General features: G+C 54.8%; 2 protein-coding genes across 2 annotated transcripts in view; one reads left to right on the top strand and one right to left on the bottom strand.

The window, feature by feature from the left end:
* Rsph14 (radial spoke head 14 homolog) overlaps positions 1-6,598 on the bottom strand; it is a 98,722-nt gene extending 92,124 nt beyond the window's left edge. The window contains exon 1 of the mRNA XM_060369365.1: positions 6,537-6,598. Within this exon, the coding sequence (XP_060225348.1) occupies positions 6,537-6,598 (62 nt within the window). The remainder of the gene's footprint in view (positions 1-6,536) is intronic.
* The window catches only part of Bcr (BCR activator of RhoGEF and GTPase), a 110,943-nt gene continuing 105,153 nt past the window's right edge, over positions 6,572-12,361 (top strand). Inside the window, exon 1 of the mRNA XM_021646061.2 lies at positions 6,572-8,007. Within this exon, the coding sequence (XP_021501736.1) occupies positions 6,714-8,007 (1,294 nt within the window). The 5' untranslated portion in view covers positions 6,572-6,713. The remainder of the gene's footprint in view (positions 8,008-12,361) is intronic.

Here is a 12,361-nt window from a genome sequence, read left to right as displayed (position 1 = left end):
CTTGTGGCGCCCACCACAGCGTGACCGCGTGCGTCCTCACTCGCAATAACGGGTCTCGCCAAGTTCGATACTTGGCCTGGGAGGATAGCTTCTAAGCTTACCAAGGAAAGTGGAGGGAGTCAGACGTTTCCCTGCCAGTCAACACTTTTGCCTTGATTCTGTGTGACAAACCCTACCCCACAGGCTGAGTAAGTTATAAGCAGTAGATTGATTTATGCTTCTGGTAGCTGCAAAATCCAAGAGAAGGGGACTGATACCTGGCAAGGGCCCTATGCCACACCCTAACGTGCCATATGGAGCAGAGAGCTTGCCCTGAAGAGAGAGGTAAAGACGGGGACCAAACATGCTTCTGTAACAAACCCAGTCTTGTGGTAACAGTGTATTGAGGAGCCCCAAACTCTTCCCACTGGGTCCCCCCTCCAGACAGTATAACTTTTGAGTATGTTTTGGAGGAGACAGTCAAACCTCAAACCTCAGCGCTAGAGGTGTCACTCCGATCGACTGCCTGCCTACCACATGCTCCACCCCCACCCCTGAAAAGTGAACCAGAGGGGCTGGAGAGGTGGCTCAGCAGTTGAAGATTTGTTAAAAAAAAAAAAAAATAGCAAACCCATCATTTCCATGTTACACCCCCCAAACATACACACACACACACTAGCCCATTGGAGTTAGGGTAACTCGGCAATCATCAGTTGATTCTGTCGAGGGCCCAGGCAGCCTGGATCTGGACCTGCAGGACCAGCTCCCCACAGCCAAGGTCTAATGAGTGATTATGTTCAGTTACTTCAGAGGTGTGCTCTCCCTTTTCCCAGCCTCCCTCCCTGCTTCCTGCCCACTCTTTCCATTGTGTCTTCTGCTGGAGATACCTCTGACCTGTCTGCCATCTAACAGATAGGCTAAAAAGCCAGGACACACCTGAGCCGCTCCCTTTCTGCCCCATTTTAGCTTTAGGTCTGATTGCAGTAGAATCGGGCCCCAGAGCCCAGCAGCCTTACCCTTCAGGCTCTCACACTTTTGCTCCAATCAAGACTTTCACCCAAGACCCTCACCCACCCCTGCTCCGAGTATCCCGCCAAGCCTTACAGCACAGTCTGTTCCCTGTGTCCGAATGGTATTGGACTGTCCTTTCCTAGTTGTGCAGCCATGATGACTCAGGCTCCACAGTGACCAGAACAGGAGTTTTGTGCTCAGCCATTTGTGTCCTGGTTGCTTGCCTCTACCATCCTGGCTCTGTCACAAGCCTTGGTGGCTTGGGGGCAGGGGGGAGGACACAGGGATCCAGGCACAACACTATAGCTTAGAGGTTACAGAGCATCCTTTTCTTGAGGAACCGGGGACGTTTTAAGCCAGGAAAACTGTGGTCACCTAACATCTATGAAGCTGAGCACAGAGGTAGACAGGATTGGTTACATTCGTATAGTTACACAACTTCTTCCCCTGCCCCCTCCAGCCTCAAACTAAAAATAACTCCTCTCTCTGCCTCCCAAGTTCTGGGATTACAGGCACCGAGCGTCACTGATTATTCAGGCATCTCTACAGCCTGCTTCCCGAATTCTTCCAGTTATTAGTCTCCGAATGTACACAACACTTACTGGGGGATGTGACCCCACAAAAGTGCTGACTGGGAACAGGAAACAGCCCTGTCCACAAGTAGTCCTAGGCCCCGTGAGACAGCGGCATGTTGACAGGGAATTCTAGATGAAGAGGAAGCCACGAAGAGAACACAGCGACAGGGGCGGGGGGCATGACTCTTGGCGCCGGGAGTTTTCACAAGAATCACACAGCTTAGAGGCAGCCCTCCTTGTGGTCAGGGAGTGAATCTGGATGGGCTCTGGGCTGGCTTCGGTTACTGCTCTGAGACAGGCTCCTCCGGGAGCTCCCGGGGCTCCTCCGCCATCTGCTCTGGCCTCACGTGTCATTTCCCATATGGTAGGCCTTTCCTTCAGAGAAGCTGATGGGCAGACAGGAAGTATGGCCATCACATTGTCTCTATCCTGGCCATGTGCAGGCCCTTGTTTGCCTCTGTAGTCCAGGCCATCAGTGACATCCAGAGCCACCAGCTACCCGATTCTGTGCCCCAGACGGACACAGCTTCCTAGGCTGTTGAGGGCTGGCTTTTTACTCAACCTGCCTACACCTAGCCTTCTGGAACACACAATAAGGGATTGACCCCAGGAGGCAAAGCAGAGCTAGGGCGTCTTCCCTTACCAGGGGAGGCACCCCTGACCTATAGGTGCTCTCGCCCTCTGAAGCCTGAAAGCTGGAGCACCTCACTGGCCATCCCCTCACTAACAGGCTCACTGCACTCTGCCCTTCTTCTCTTGGTAAAGGCTGCAGACAACAGTCGGGAGATTACACTGGCAAAGATTCAGGAGCTTCATTAATAATTGATCCCGCAGAAGGGGGGCGGAGTTGCTTCTAATGAGAGTCCTGCTCAGTCATTGGGAACCCGGGCCAGCAGCTCCAAAGAAGACCCACTGCCTACTTGGCAAGGCTCCCCTACCGAGATCCCCGCTGCCTACTGTAGGCCAGGGCTTTGTCAGCGTGGAGGAGCATCTCCAGCTAAGCACTGTTGAGCGCAGCATGAGCAAACAGAGCTAGGGAACTGATGCTGTTGTCTCTCTTTCCCTCAAGATGACAGATGACATGATGGATAACAGATGGAGGACACAGTGACATCCCACTTAAAAGACAGGCTTCCCCCCAGCCTCCAGCAGGCATGGAGATAGGAACGAAGACTGGGTAGAGAAAAAGCAAAAAAAGATCCAACTTCTCTTTTTTTCTCCGTTGTACTGGAAGTTCACTCTAAGACAGTGGTTCTCGACCCTTCTAATGACGTGACCTTTTAAGACAGTTCTTCATGTTGTAATTGACCCCCCCCCATCATAACATTATTTTCATTGCTACTTCATAACTATAAATTTGCTACTGGTATGAATTGTAAACATCTGCTATGCAGGATGTATTTTCGTTACAAGTTGACTCAAAGAGGTTGCAACGCATAGGTTGAGAACCATGGCTCTAGGGCCTTGTAGATGCTAGCAAGCTGTCTCCCACTGAACTCGGCCTGCCTGCCTGCCTGTGTTTAATCCCTAGCACCAAATGAACCAGGCACGGTGGTACATACATACCTATTTGGTACCACAGATGGGCAGTCAGTATCTTTCTTTGAACCCGTGACTGGTCCTTCTCCCTAGTTCTCCATACCTAAACCATTTTGCAAGGCCTCTGAGCTCCACTCCAAGAATGGCCTTGCAAGCTAACCCTCTCTTCTGGTCACCTTGCTCCCAAACTAGTCTAGGTCGGCAACTTCTGCATGATTGCTACATATCCACTCTTACCATCACACCATCCACAACCCTCACACCCAAAACTATCAAGCAGGTTGCCCTCTGCCTACTGCATGGACTGACCTAGCAGGACTGTGGTGCTGGGAGTACTTAAACATAAATTCATTAAAGTTCAACAGAACATTGTTCTTTGACGTACTGACGTCACATCTTAGTGCCGGGGATTCACATGGAGAAGGCTACAGGCACACAGATAATAGGACATGTATTGTGGTGGGAACTTCCGGGCCATGCAGGCCGAGACCTGTTTGGTGGCTTTACTCGCCTTTAAAATGAAACCTAACTCTCTTAAGCATCTAGAAGGTGCTGGCCAACCTATGACCTCACCCCCTGCTTCCCACATTGACCTCATCTCATAACTTATCTGTTCCTCAAATAGCTACCTTCCTAAAGCCTCTTTCTTGCTATCTGTCTGCCCTGGATGTAGCCCTAGCTTACTGCCCAGCTGTCACCTGTCCGGGCTAGCCTTCCCCCAACTTTTGCCTCATTCTCTGCTGACTCAACTCTGTCTGCCTTCTCTCTGTCTGTCTCTCTCTTACACACACACACACACACACACACACCTCCTGGGCTGGGCTTCTCAGCCACACATACATCTCAATTTGACCACTACTTATTAACAACCCAAATGCTTGCAGAGTTAGGATCTAGTGGGAACACAGACAGATTGTAGGTGCGTATGGACCCTCTGTCTCTCCTTACTCTGTCCTCCTAGAGAAGGACAGATGAGGAGAAAGCTCTATGGGGTGGGGTGTGGGAGAGGGAGAGATGCTCTGTGCAGAAAAGGACCAGAAACTTTGTGTTAACGCTCCTTTGGGGAGGTCCTGAGGATGAAGAGTATTCTTGGGGCCAGAAAAGACTCTCTGATGGAAGAAGAAAGTCACTTTGTGGATGTGTCCTTGTACTGGACAAGCAATTTGCTATGCCGAGAGAACAGACTTTGCAAACCCCAATAAACAAGTTTCTGGGTTTTAAAAGCAAATTTATTTATCTGTAAAATACTAAAAGCTAACATAATGGTGCATAAACATAGTCCCAGCTGCTCAGGAGGCTGAAGCAAGAAGTGGATCACTTGAGTCCAGAAGTGTGGGCTCTCAAAGTAAATGAGTGGCTGAGTAAACAAAATCCACTTAAAGTGTAGGGGGAGGGAGTGTGGCTCTGGGGAAGAGAGGTTGCCTAGCATGTAGAAGGTCCTGAGTTCAAGCTCCCAGCACCCCACCCACCAAAAACCCTGCAAAAATGTTTAAAGTGGAGCTGAATTGGGGTCTGTGAACCAGAGAGCTGCCACACTATGGACCCTAATGAGCCTACTGAAGGGCTCAATCAACAAGGGAAAAAAGAATATTGTCTTTGGAAGATTCTTTACTCCGCTGGCCAGGAAATAGGGTTCCAGGGGCCTGAGCTGTTCTCCTCTTGCCTGGCCCACTTATTGAATGAGTCCATCAGATCATTACAGGCGGCAGCTAGTATTGATTGTGACCTGGTAAGGTCATGGCTTCCCCCCCCCCCCCGTTCTTTCTCCTTCTCTTTCTCCCTTCCCTCCCCCCTCCTCCTCCCTTTTTCTTTCTTGTAGTGTTGGGTAATGATCCATGGGCTTGCCTTGCCAAACAGGACCTCTACCGTCGAGCCATGACCCCCAGCGGAGGAGCAGGCTTAACATTCACTTCAAAAGTGAGTCTACCGAGGAAGAAAAACATCGTTCACTACGTTCTAGAATGCATGCCTTTCCCTCCCCCCTCACTGGCCCCAAAGTCAGGGCACCAGCAAAACTGTTTCTTTTCAGCAGTTGTTTGCTGCCTGCCTGGCAAGAGACGGTGAGGTAGGCAGGGCAGGAGGGGACAGGAGATCACGGCGGTCTGCAGAGGGCAGCAGCGAGCTGCACGGCGCCCGGAGTTCCGAGCCTGCCTCCGAAGGCTCGCCAGAACCGCCACCGCCAACACGCACCACGTCCCACACCCGTGCGTACAAAACGCTGCACGTGAGGACGAGAGAGCTCCAGGGAGGGACAGAGAGTCGCTGAGACCACGCGGTCTAAGTCAGGGAGACCCTGCTCATCCGCCTGCTGGTCCCGGTGTCTGCAGAAAAGCCTGTTTACGACCGTGGAAACAACAGCAGGCGTGCTGGGTTGGTTTTTTGTTTTTGTTTCCCTCGATGCTCAGGAAACTGAGGCACGGGGAGGGAAGAGTGGTCAGAACTCAGGCGGTCCTTCAGCTGCTACGTCCCGTCCCCTCTCCTTTCAGCTCCCCCAGCAGGCTGGCCTGGATTTCACTTTGTACTCAGTGTCAAAGCAGCGTGCCTCCCGATCCCTAAGATTCCTCGGGAATCATTAAAGGTTTCCTGGCTTCCACTCCTCCGTGGCTAAGAAAGAGGTGTGCGGTCTCTTCAGAGAAAGACAGAGACGCTGAAAATACTACCCTGGCCCCACGGGGGTCAGAAGTCAGGACTCGGGAAGGGAGGAGATGCGTTGAACGAGCATCTATTTATCACTCAATGTAAGGAGTCCGGCGACAACCGAGTGGCCACTGTAAACGCTTCATCACCCACCTCACATCTCCAACCCCGGAGGCTGGCTGGCCTGGGTGACCCAGCCTGGCCTCAGCTGAATCACTGGGTTGATTTCTTAGTAGCTTGGGCCCCGCTGGGTACCCGGGCTTGACAGAAAAGAGGAAGGAGATATTTCTGTTCCAGGTGTGAACCAGCTAGGGCCACCGCGGTGGAAGAGATCGCTCGGAGTCACCAGGCCTGGAGCGCCCCGGAGTCCGCGCAGAGTGGGACGGGACCGGCTAGCCGCGGACCGGGTCAGTCTCCGGGACCCGGCGCTCCGCCCGCGGTGCGGCGCCTTTAAGAGGCGGAGCCCGGCCCCCGCCCCCGTCAGCCGCTCGGCGGCCCCGCCCCCCGGCCCGCCCCTTCCTGCAGCGCTGAGTGCGGGCCGGGGCGGGAGTGCGGCGAAGGCTGGCCGGGCCGATCGCAGCAGCGCCTGCCGGGGAGGGCTGCGGGGCGGCGGGGCGGCGCGGGAACGGGAGGCGAGGGGCGCGCGGAGCGGCGCAGGCCCGCGCTCGCTGCAGCCCCGGCTCTGCGGAGGACGGTCCCCAGCCGCCCCGCACACAATAGCGGCGCGCACGCGCGGCCCCGCGCCCTCCTCCCCCCCCCCCCCGCGCGCGCGCGCCCCCCGCCGCCGAGCCTCACCTGCGGCCCCCGGGGGGCGGGCATTGTTCGTCGCCGCCACCGCCGCCGCGGGGGGCGGGCATGGAAGCCGCGGGGCGCCCCGGGCCGGGCCCGCTGGGATCGGCTCGCTGCCGCCGCCTCTAGGGACCCGGGGCTCGGGCTCGCGGCCCCCGCGGCGCAGGTGAAGCCGGCCGCGCCATGGTGGACTCGGTGGGCTTCGCCGAGGCGTGGAGGGCGCAGTTCCCGGACTCGGAGCCGCCGCGCATGGAGCTGCGCTCGGTGGGCGACATCGAGCAGGAGCTGGAGCGCTGCAAGGCCTCCATCCGGCGGCTGGAGCGGGAGGTGAACCAGGAGCGTTTCCGCATGATCTACCTGCAGACGCTGCTGGCCAAGGAGAAGAAGAGCTACGACCGCCAGCGCTGGGGCTTCCGCCGCGCCGCGCAGCCCCCGGACGGGGCGTCCCCCGCCGCCGCCGCCGCGCGCCCCCCGCAGCCCGCGGCCCCCGCCGACGGCGCGGACCCGGCGCCCGCCGACGAGGCCGAGGCGCGGCCCGACGGAGAGGGGTCCCCGGCCAAGGCGCGGCCGGCGGCGTCGGCGCGCAGGCCCGCGGCTGCCGCCCCGGCGGAGCGGGACGAGCGGGGGCCTCCCACCAGCGTGGCGGCGCTCAGGTCCAACTTCGAGAAGATCCGCAGGGGGCCTGCGCAGCCCGCCTCGGCCGACGCCGAGAAGCCCTTCTACGTGAACGTCGAGTTCCACCACGAGCGCGGCCTGGTGAAGGTCAACGACAAGGAGGTGTCCGACCGGATCAGCGCCCTGGGCAGCCAGGCCATGCAGATGGAGCGCAAGAAGTCCCAGCAGGGCGCCTCGCCGGGCCTGGCGGACGCCCCCAGACCCCAGTACCGCGGGCGCTCCTCGGAGAGCGGCTGCGGCCTCGACGGCGACTACGAGGATGCCGAGCTGAACCCCCGCTTCCTGAAGGACAACCTGATCCACGCCAACGGGGGCGGCGGCAGGCCCCCCTGGCCGCCCCTGGAGTACCAGCCCTACCAGAGCATCTACGTCGGGGGTATGATGGGGGAGGGGGAGGGCAAGGGCCCGCTGCTGCGAAGCCAGAGCACCTCCGAGCAGGAGAAGCGCCTCACCTGGCCGCGCAGGTCCTACTCCCCCCGGAGCTTCGAGGACAGCGGAGGGGGCTACACCCCGGACTGCAGCTCCAACGAGAACCTCACCTCCAGCGAGGAGGACTTTTCCTCCGGCCAGTCCAGCCGCGTCTCGCCTAGCCCCACCACCTACCGCATGTTCCGGGACAAGAGCCGCTCCCCCTCGCAGAATTCGCAGCAGTCCTTCGACAGCAGCAGCCCCCCGACGCCCCAGTGCCAGAAGCGCCACCGCCAGTGCCAGGTGGTGGTGTCTGAGGCCACCATCGTAGGTGTCCGCAAGACCGGGCAGATCTGGCCCAGTGATGGGGACGGCACCTTCCAGGGGGAAGCAGGTGAGTGCGTGTGTGGACGTCCGTGGACCTGTTCCGGACTCGTTAGGTGGATTGGCATGGGGGAAACTGGTACTTTTTGGCGTGGTTTTCCAAGTGCTTTTGTGTCCCTTTGGCCCTGCGCCTGAGCTAACTCCACCCCCTTCCTCCTGAAGGCAAATGGGGTGGGGGTGGGGGGAAGAAAGGGAACGGGCTGGAGGCTTGCGCTCTTGGTCACAGGTCTAGAGCCGGTGGGTTTGGCGGAAGTTTTAGGAGAGAGGTGGCCGTGCGCCCTCTCCCTGCTGGACAGTAGGCTCAGAGTCCTGCCCGCCTCCTGGATCATCGGCTCCTTTGAGCGCGGTGTGATCTGTGCCGCTTCTCCAGAACCCGCCACCTGGTTGTTCTGCTCTTGGAGTCGGGGAACCCCGGATGTGCAAGCTGCCTCAAGGTCTTAGCTGTGTCAGAGCCGCTGGTTAGCAAGTGGGAGCAGGTGAAGAGAGGAAACAGAAGGAAGTGAGGCGAGCTCTGACTCAGGAGGCCACCGAAAATCAGTAGGTTGAGGATTTTATGTGGGACTAAACCCACAGCATCCTGTTTGGCTTGAATAGGTTTCACCCGTCATTGCTCACCCGTAGACTCCTCCATCCGCCACGGATTTCTGTTCTGTCATTCTGTTTTTCCTTTTTGTGCGGCTGGGCTTCGAACCCAGTGCCTTACACGTTCAAAGCATGCTTACACCACTGGGGTATGTCTCCAGACCTCACCTTCTCTTCAGGTCCTGCAGTGTGCTCTACCCCCCCCCCCCCCATGAGCCACACTCAACAGGTTCGTGTTTGGGGCTCCAAACCCATGGTCAGACTCCATCCCTAAGATGAAGCAGTAACTTCTTTGCTCGCACAGGCTCCATTGGATATGCCGGGTAATGGGACTAGGTTTTGACTTTGAGATTCGGGAAGAATTTCCAGTTGGAGTAGGGCGGGAGGGGTGCTGGCTTTGGAGGTGTACAGCTGTCAGGAATCTCTTGGAGCCTTTGCCTCTGTTGGGCTGATCCGGTCCTTTGCTTCACTGATTGTTCCCTGCTGATGGGAGCTGCACGTGCTTATCTGTCAGCATCCTCTTGAAAAGGTGAGGCTATTTTTGGCTCTGTTAAGCTGCCTCCTTCTGCTCAGCATTCTGTCCTGCTTGGCCACCTCTGGCCGCTGAGCTCCCATCAGGGTTCCCGAAGCCTGTAGCCGGACCCACCTGCCTGCACCCTGGTTCAGCTGCATGCCTTGTCTCTAGTGGAGGGATGAGCAGCTATGGCAGTCACATGCTTTGTGGGGAGATCAGACAGCCCCTTCCAGGTCTGCAAGACTGCGCAGTAATTACCGGGCTACCAGCCATGGCCAGGCAGCTGTTTGTGAGGTGAACTCCGGTGAGCTGGTGTTTGGTGCTGTGGTGATTGGGGACACTGCCAATAAAGAACGGCATGAGAGGCTTCTGTGGGGATCTACAGTCCGATATTCTCTCGCTGATAGGGAACGCTTGAGTTTCCAGGAAGTTGAGCCTAGCCTAGTATACCTGCTTTCACATATCAGACCTATGGAAAGTCAGAGTAGGCAAACGGAGGAATGAGGAAAAAGTGCGGCTGGAGAGGGATGTGGGTTAGTTTCTCAGGAAGTGGCTTAAAAGTTAATTTCGTACTTTAGAACTTTCTGGTTCTTTCTGCAACCATCCTGAAGCCCCACATCCTCTCTTGTATTTTTTCCTAAAACACTCTCTTGTGCTCCTTTGAGATAGGGTCTCCCTGCGAAGCTCTGTCCAGCCTAAAACTTGTTATGTGGATCAGTGCTGGCCTCTGGTTTGCAGTGAGTTGCTGCCTCCCTGGTGCCAGGTTTAAGGGCATGTGCCACCCCTGTCTCCCTCAGACTTCTCTCTCTCTCTCTCTCTCCTTTCTTTTTATTTTTGAGCCAACTTTTGAGCCGGGGTCTTGTTATGCTGCCCTGGAACTGGCTTTGTAGACCAGGCTAGTCTCTCAGTCACAAGGATCCATCTGTCTCCTCCTCCCGAGTGCTGGGATTAAAAAACGTGTTCCAACATGGAAAGTGTCCTTAGACACTTTTGATAATTAAGATCAAACAGCATCACCTAAAAGAGTTAATGGCGGAGGTGTGGTTAGTGGTGGTGTGAAACTCTGGGTCCAGTCTCCAATAGCTCAGTAAACAATCAGATAACAAACTGGAGTGCCCTTAAGCAAGGTTTACATGTCTCTTGGACCATTTTGTAAACAGTTAAATTTTTCAGCGCACTTGGAGGTTTACAGCAAAACTGTAAATTGCCCATATACCCTGTGCCTCCAAACGAACATCCTGTTATCAACATCCCCCTCTAAAAGGGGGTCATAAGCCAACACACACACATCATCATCACCCACAGCGCATAGTTTATATTAGGGACCTCTCTTAGTGTCGTGCACTGTGTGCGTTCAGTTCGTTTGGGCCTTTACACACCCAGCTGTTGTAGCCCGAAGGACATTTAAAACATGCTGAACTTCTCTGTCTTGTCGGGGGGGTGGGGGGAAAGGGTCCCCACCACCTGTCTCTGCCAGGACTACCTGTTGGTGTTCATTAGATGGCTCTGGGGCCTACTGGCCTAGAAGGAAAATAAGGAGAATTACAGTGTGTGTATATATGGGGGTGGAAGGTGGTCACCCTAATATTCTGGCACAGAAGCCCAACGCTTGTAACTTAAGGGAAGGAGCTGGAACCATCATACAGTGCTCTGTGCCGGGCACCAGGACAGGGTGCTTCATGCAGGACCTCTAGTGAGCTCTTCCGTCACCCGGTGGTGGGCTGTCCATCAACAGATAAGGATGTAACGGAGAAGTATCAAAGCCGAGCTCCTGGGGTGTGTGAATACAGAGCTCCAGGCTCTTGGTACCAGGCTCTGTCCTTCCTTGATGCCTCCACATGAAAACCAGAGCTGGATGTGTTTGGGGTCCATGTGCATTCACACCTTTGAGGGTGAACACTGACAGCCATGGATCCTTTTCTGTACAGAATCCTTCCCTTGGTCCTGTTTAGGCCACAGAGAAGATATGGTCTTTGCTGTCTGGAAGCTTACACGTTAAGGGGATCTGTATTTGAGGAAAGTGAGACCGGGGACCCTCACAGCTTTTGGGGCGTATTAGCAGGTTCTCCAGCAGCCAAAGGCGTGGGGAGTGTCCAAGAGTGGGAACAAAAGATTGGGGTCCCCAGTCCACCTTCTGTGACTGTGGAGTTTGTATGTGTTTGGGAGGGTACAGTCTGGAAACAGAGTGTCATTTTATAGCCTAGGCTGGCTTTAAACTCCTGATCCTCTTCCATCTACCTCAAGTGCTGGGATTATAGATTTGTTTTTAAACTAAAAAAAAATTACACATAATAGAAAATTTACCCTTCTATTTAGGGGAGCTGAAGTAGGATTGTGAGGTTTTGGCCAACACGAGTTACATAAAGAGAGCTTATCTCAGAAAAAAAAAAAAAGTTAATCTTAAAAAAAGAAGTAGAAATAGAAAGCATTTATCAAAGGTTAAGCAATGCCAAAAATGGAAGTGGGCTAGTGAGCCAAGGGAAAAGCATGTGCCCAGAGCAGAAATCTCATTTAGTTTGACATAGGGTCTCACTGTGTAGTCCTCTCTGACTGGCAGTGAAGACCAGGCTGGCCTCCAACCCAGATCTGCCTGCTTTTGCCTCCCCTGGTGCTGTGTTTTTATGACTGGATTATTTCTCTTGAATGTTTACGCACCTTACAGCATGGACACAGTTGTTTACCTATCTTTCTGTTTATTTATATTTGACTTAAGGTCTTACTATGTTGCCCAGGCTGGCCTTGAACTCCTGATTTATTCATTCATTCATTCATTCTTTCATTCGTTCAGTCTGTCTATCATCTATCATATATATATTTGATTAAAGGTCTTACCTTGTTGCCCAGGCAACTTTTGAGCTCAAGCAGTCATCTTCCAAGTAGCTGGTACTACTGATGTATCCCACCATGTAGGGTTTCTCTGTGTAACCCTGGCTGTCCTGTCAAGACCATTCTGCCTCTGCCTCCTGAGTGCTGGGATTAACAGTGTGCACCACCACGTCCCCTTGTTTGTTTGTTTGTTTGTTTTCCTTTTTTCTCTGGGGTTCCAGGCCAGGCTTTTCTTGCTGAGCCTGTCATCTCCTGCCAAGCTGCTTCTAACCCGACTCTCTGTTCCTGCCTTGCTCCGTGGCTCTCCGTGTGTTGTCAGAATCTTTAGGTTGAGCGTTGATGCTTGCCCTTTGGGTTCTTATATTGGTGCCTGTGTGTCGTCATTCTCCTGGGTGGCTGACTGGAAGGTGACGAGCAGCTCTGAGGGGTAACTGACCATCAG

The sequence above is a fragment of the Meriones unguiculatus genome, chromosome 16, assembly GCF_030254825.1.
Source record: "Meriones unguiculatus strain TT.TT164.6M chromosome 16, Bangor_MerUng_6.1, whole genome shotgun sequence".
NCBI classification, from domain to species: Eukaryota; Metazoa; Chordata; class Mammalia; order Rodentia; family Muridae; genus Meriones; species Meriones unguiculatus.
This window is presented reverse-complemented; position numbering and strand designations above follow the sequence as displayed.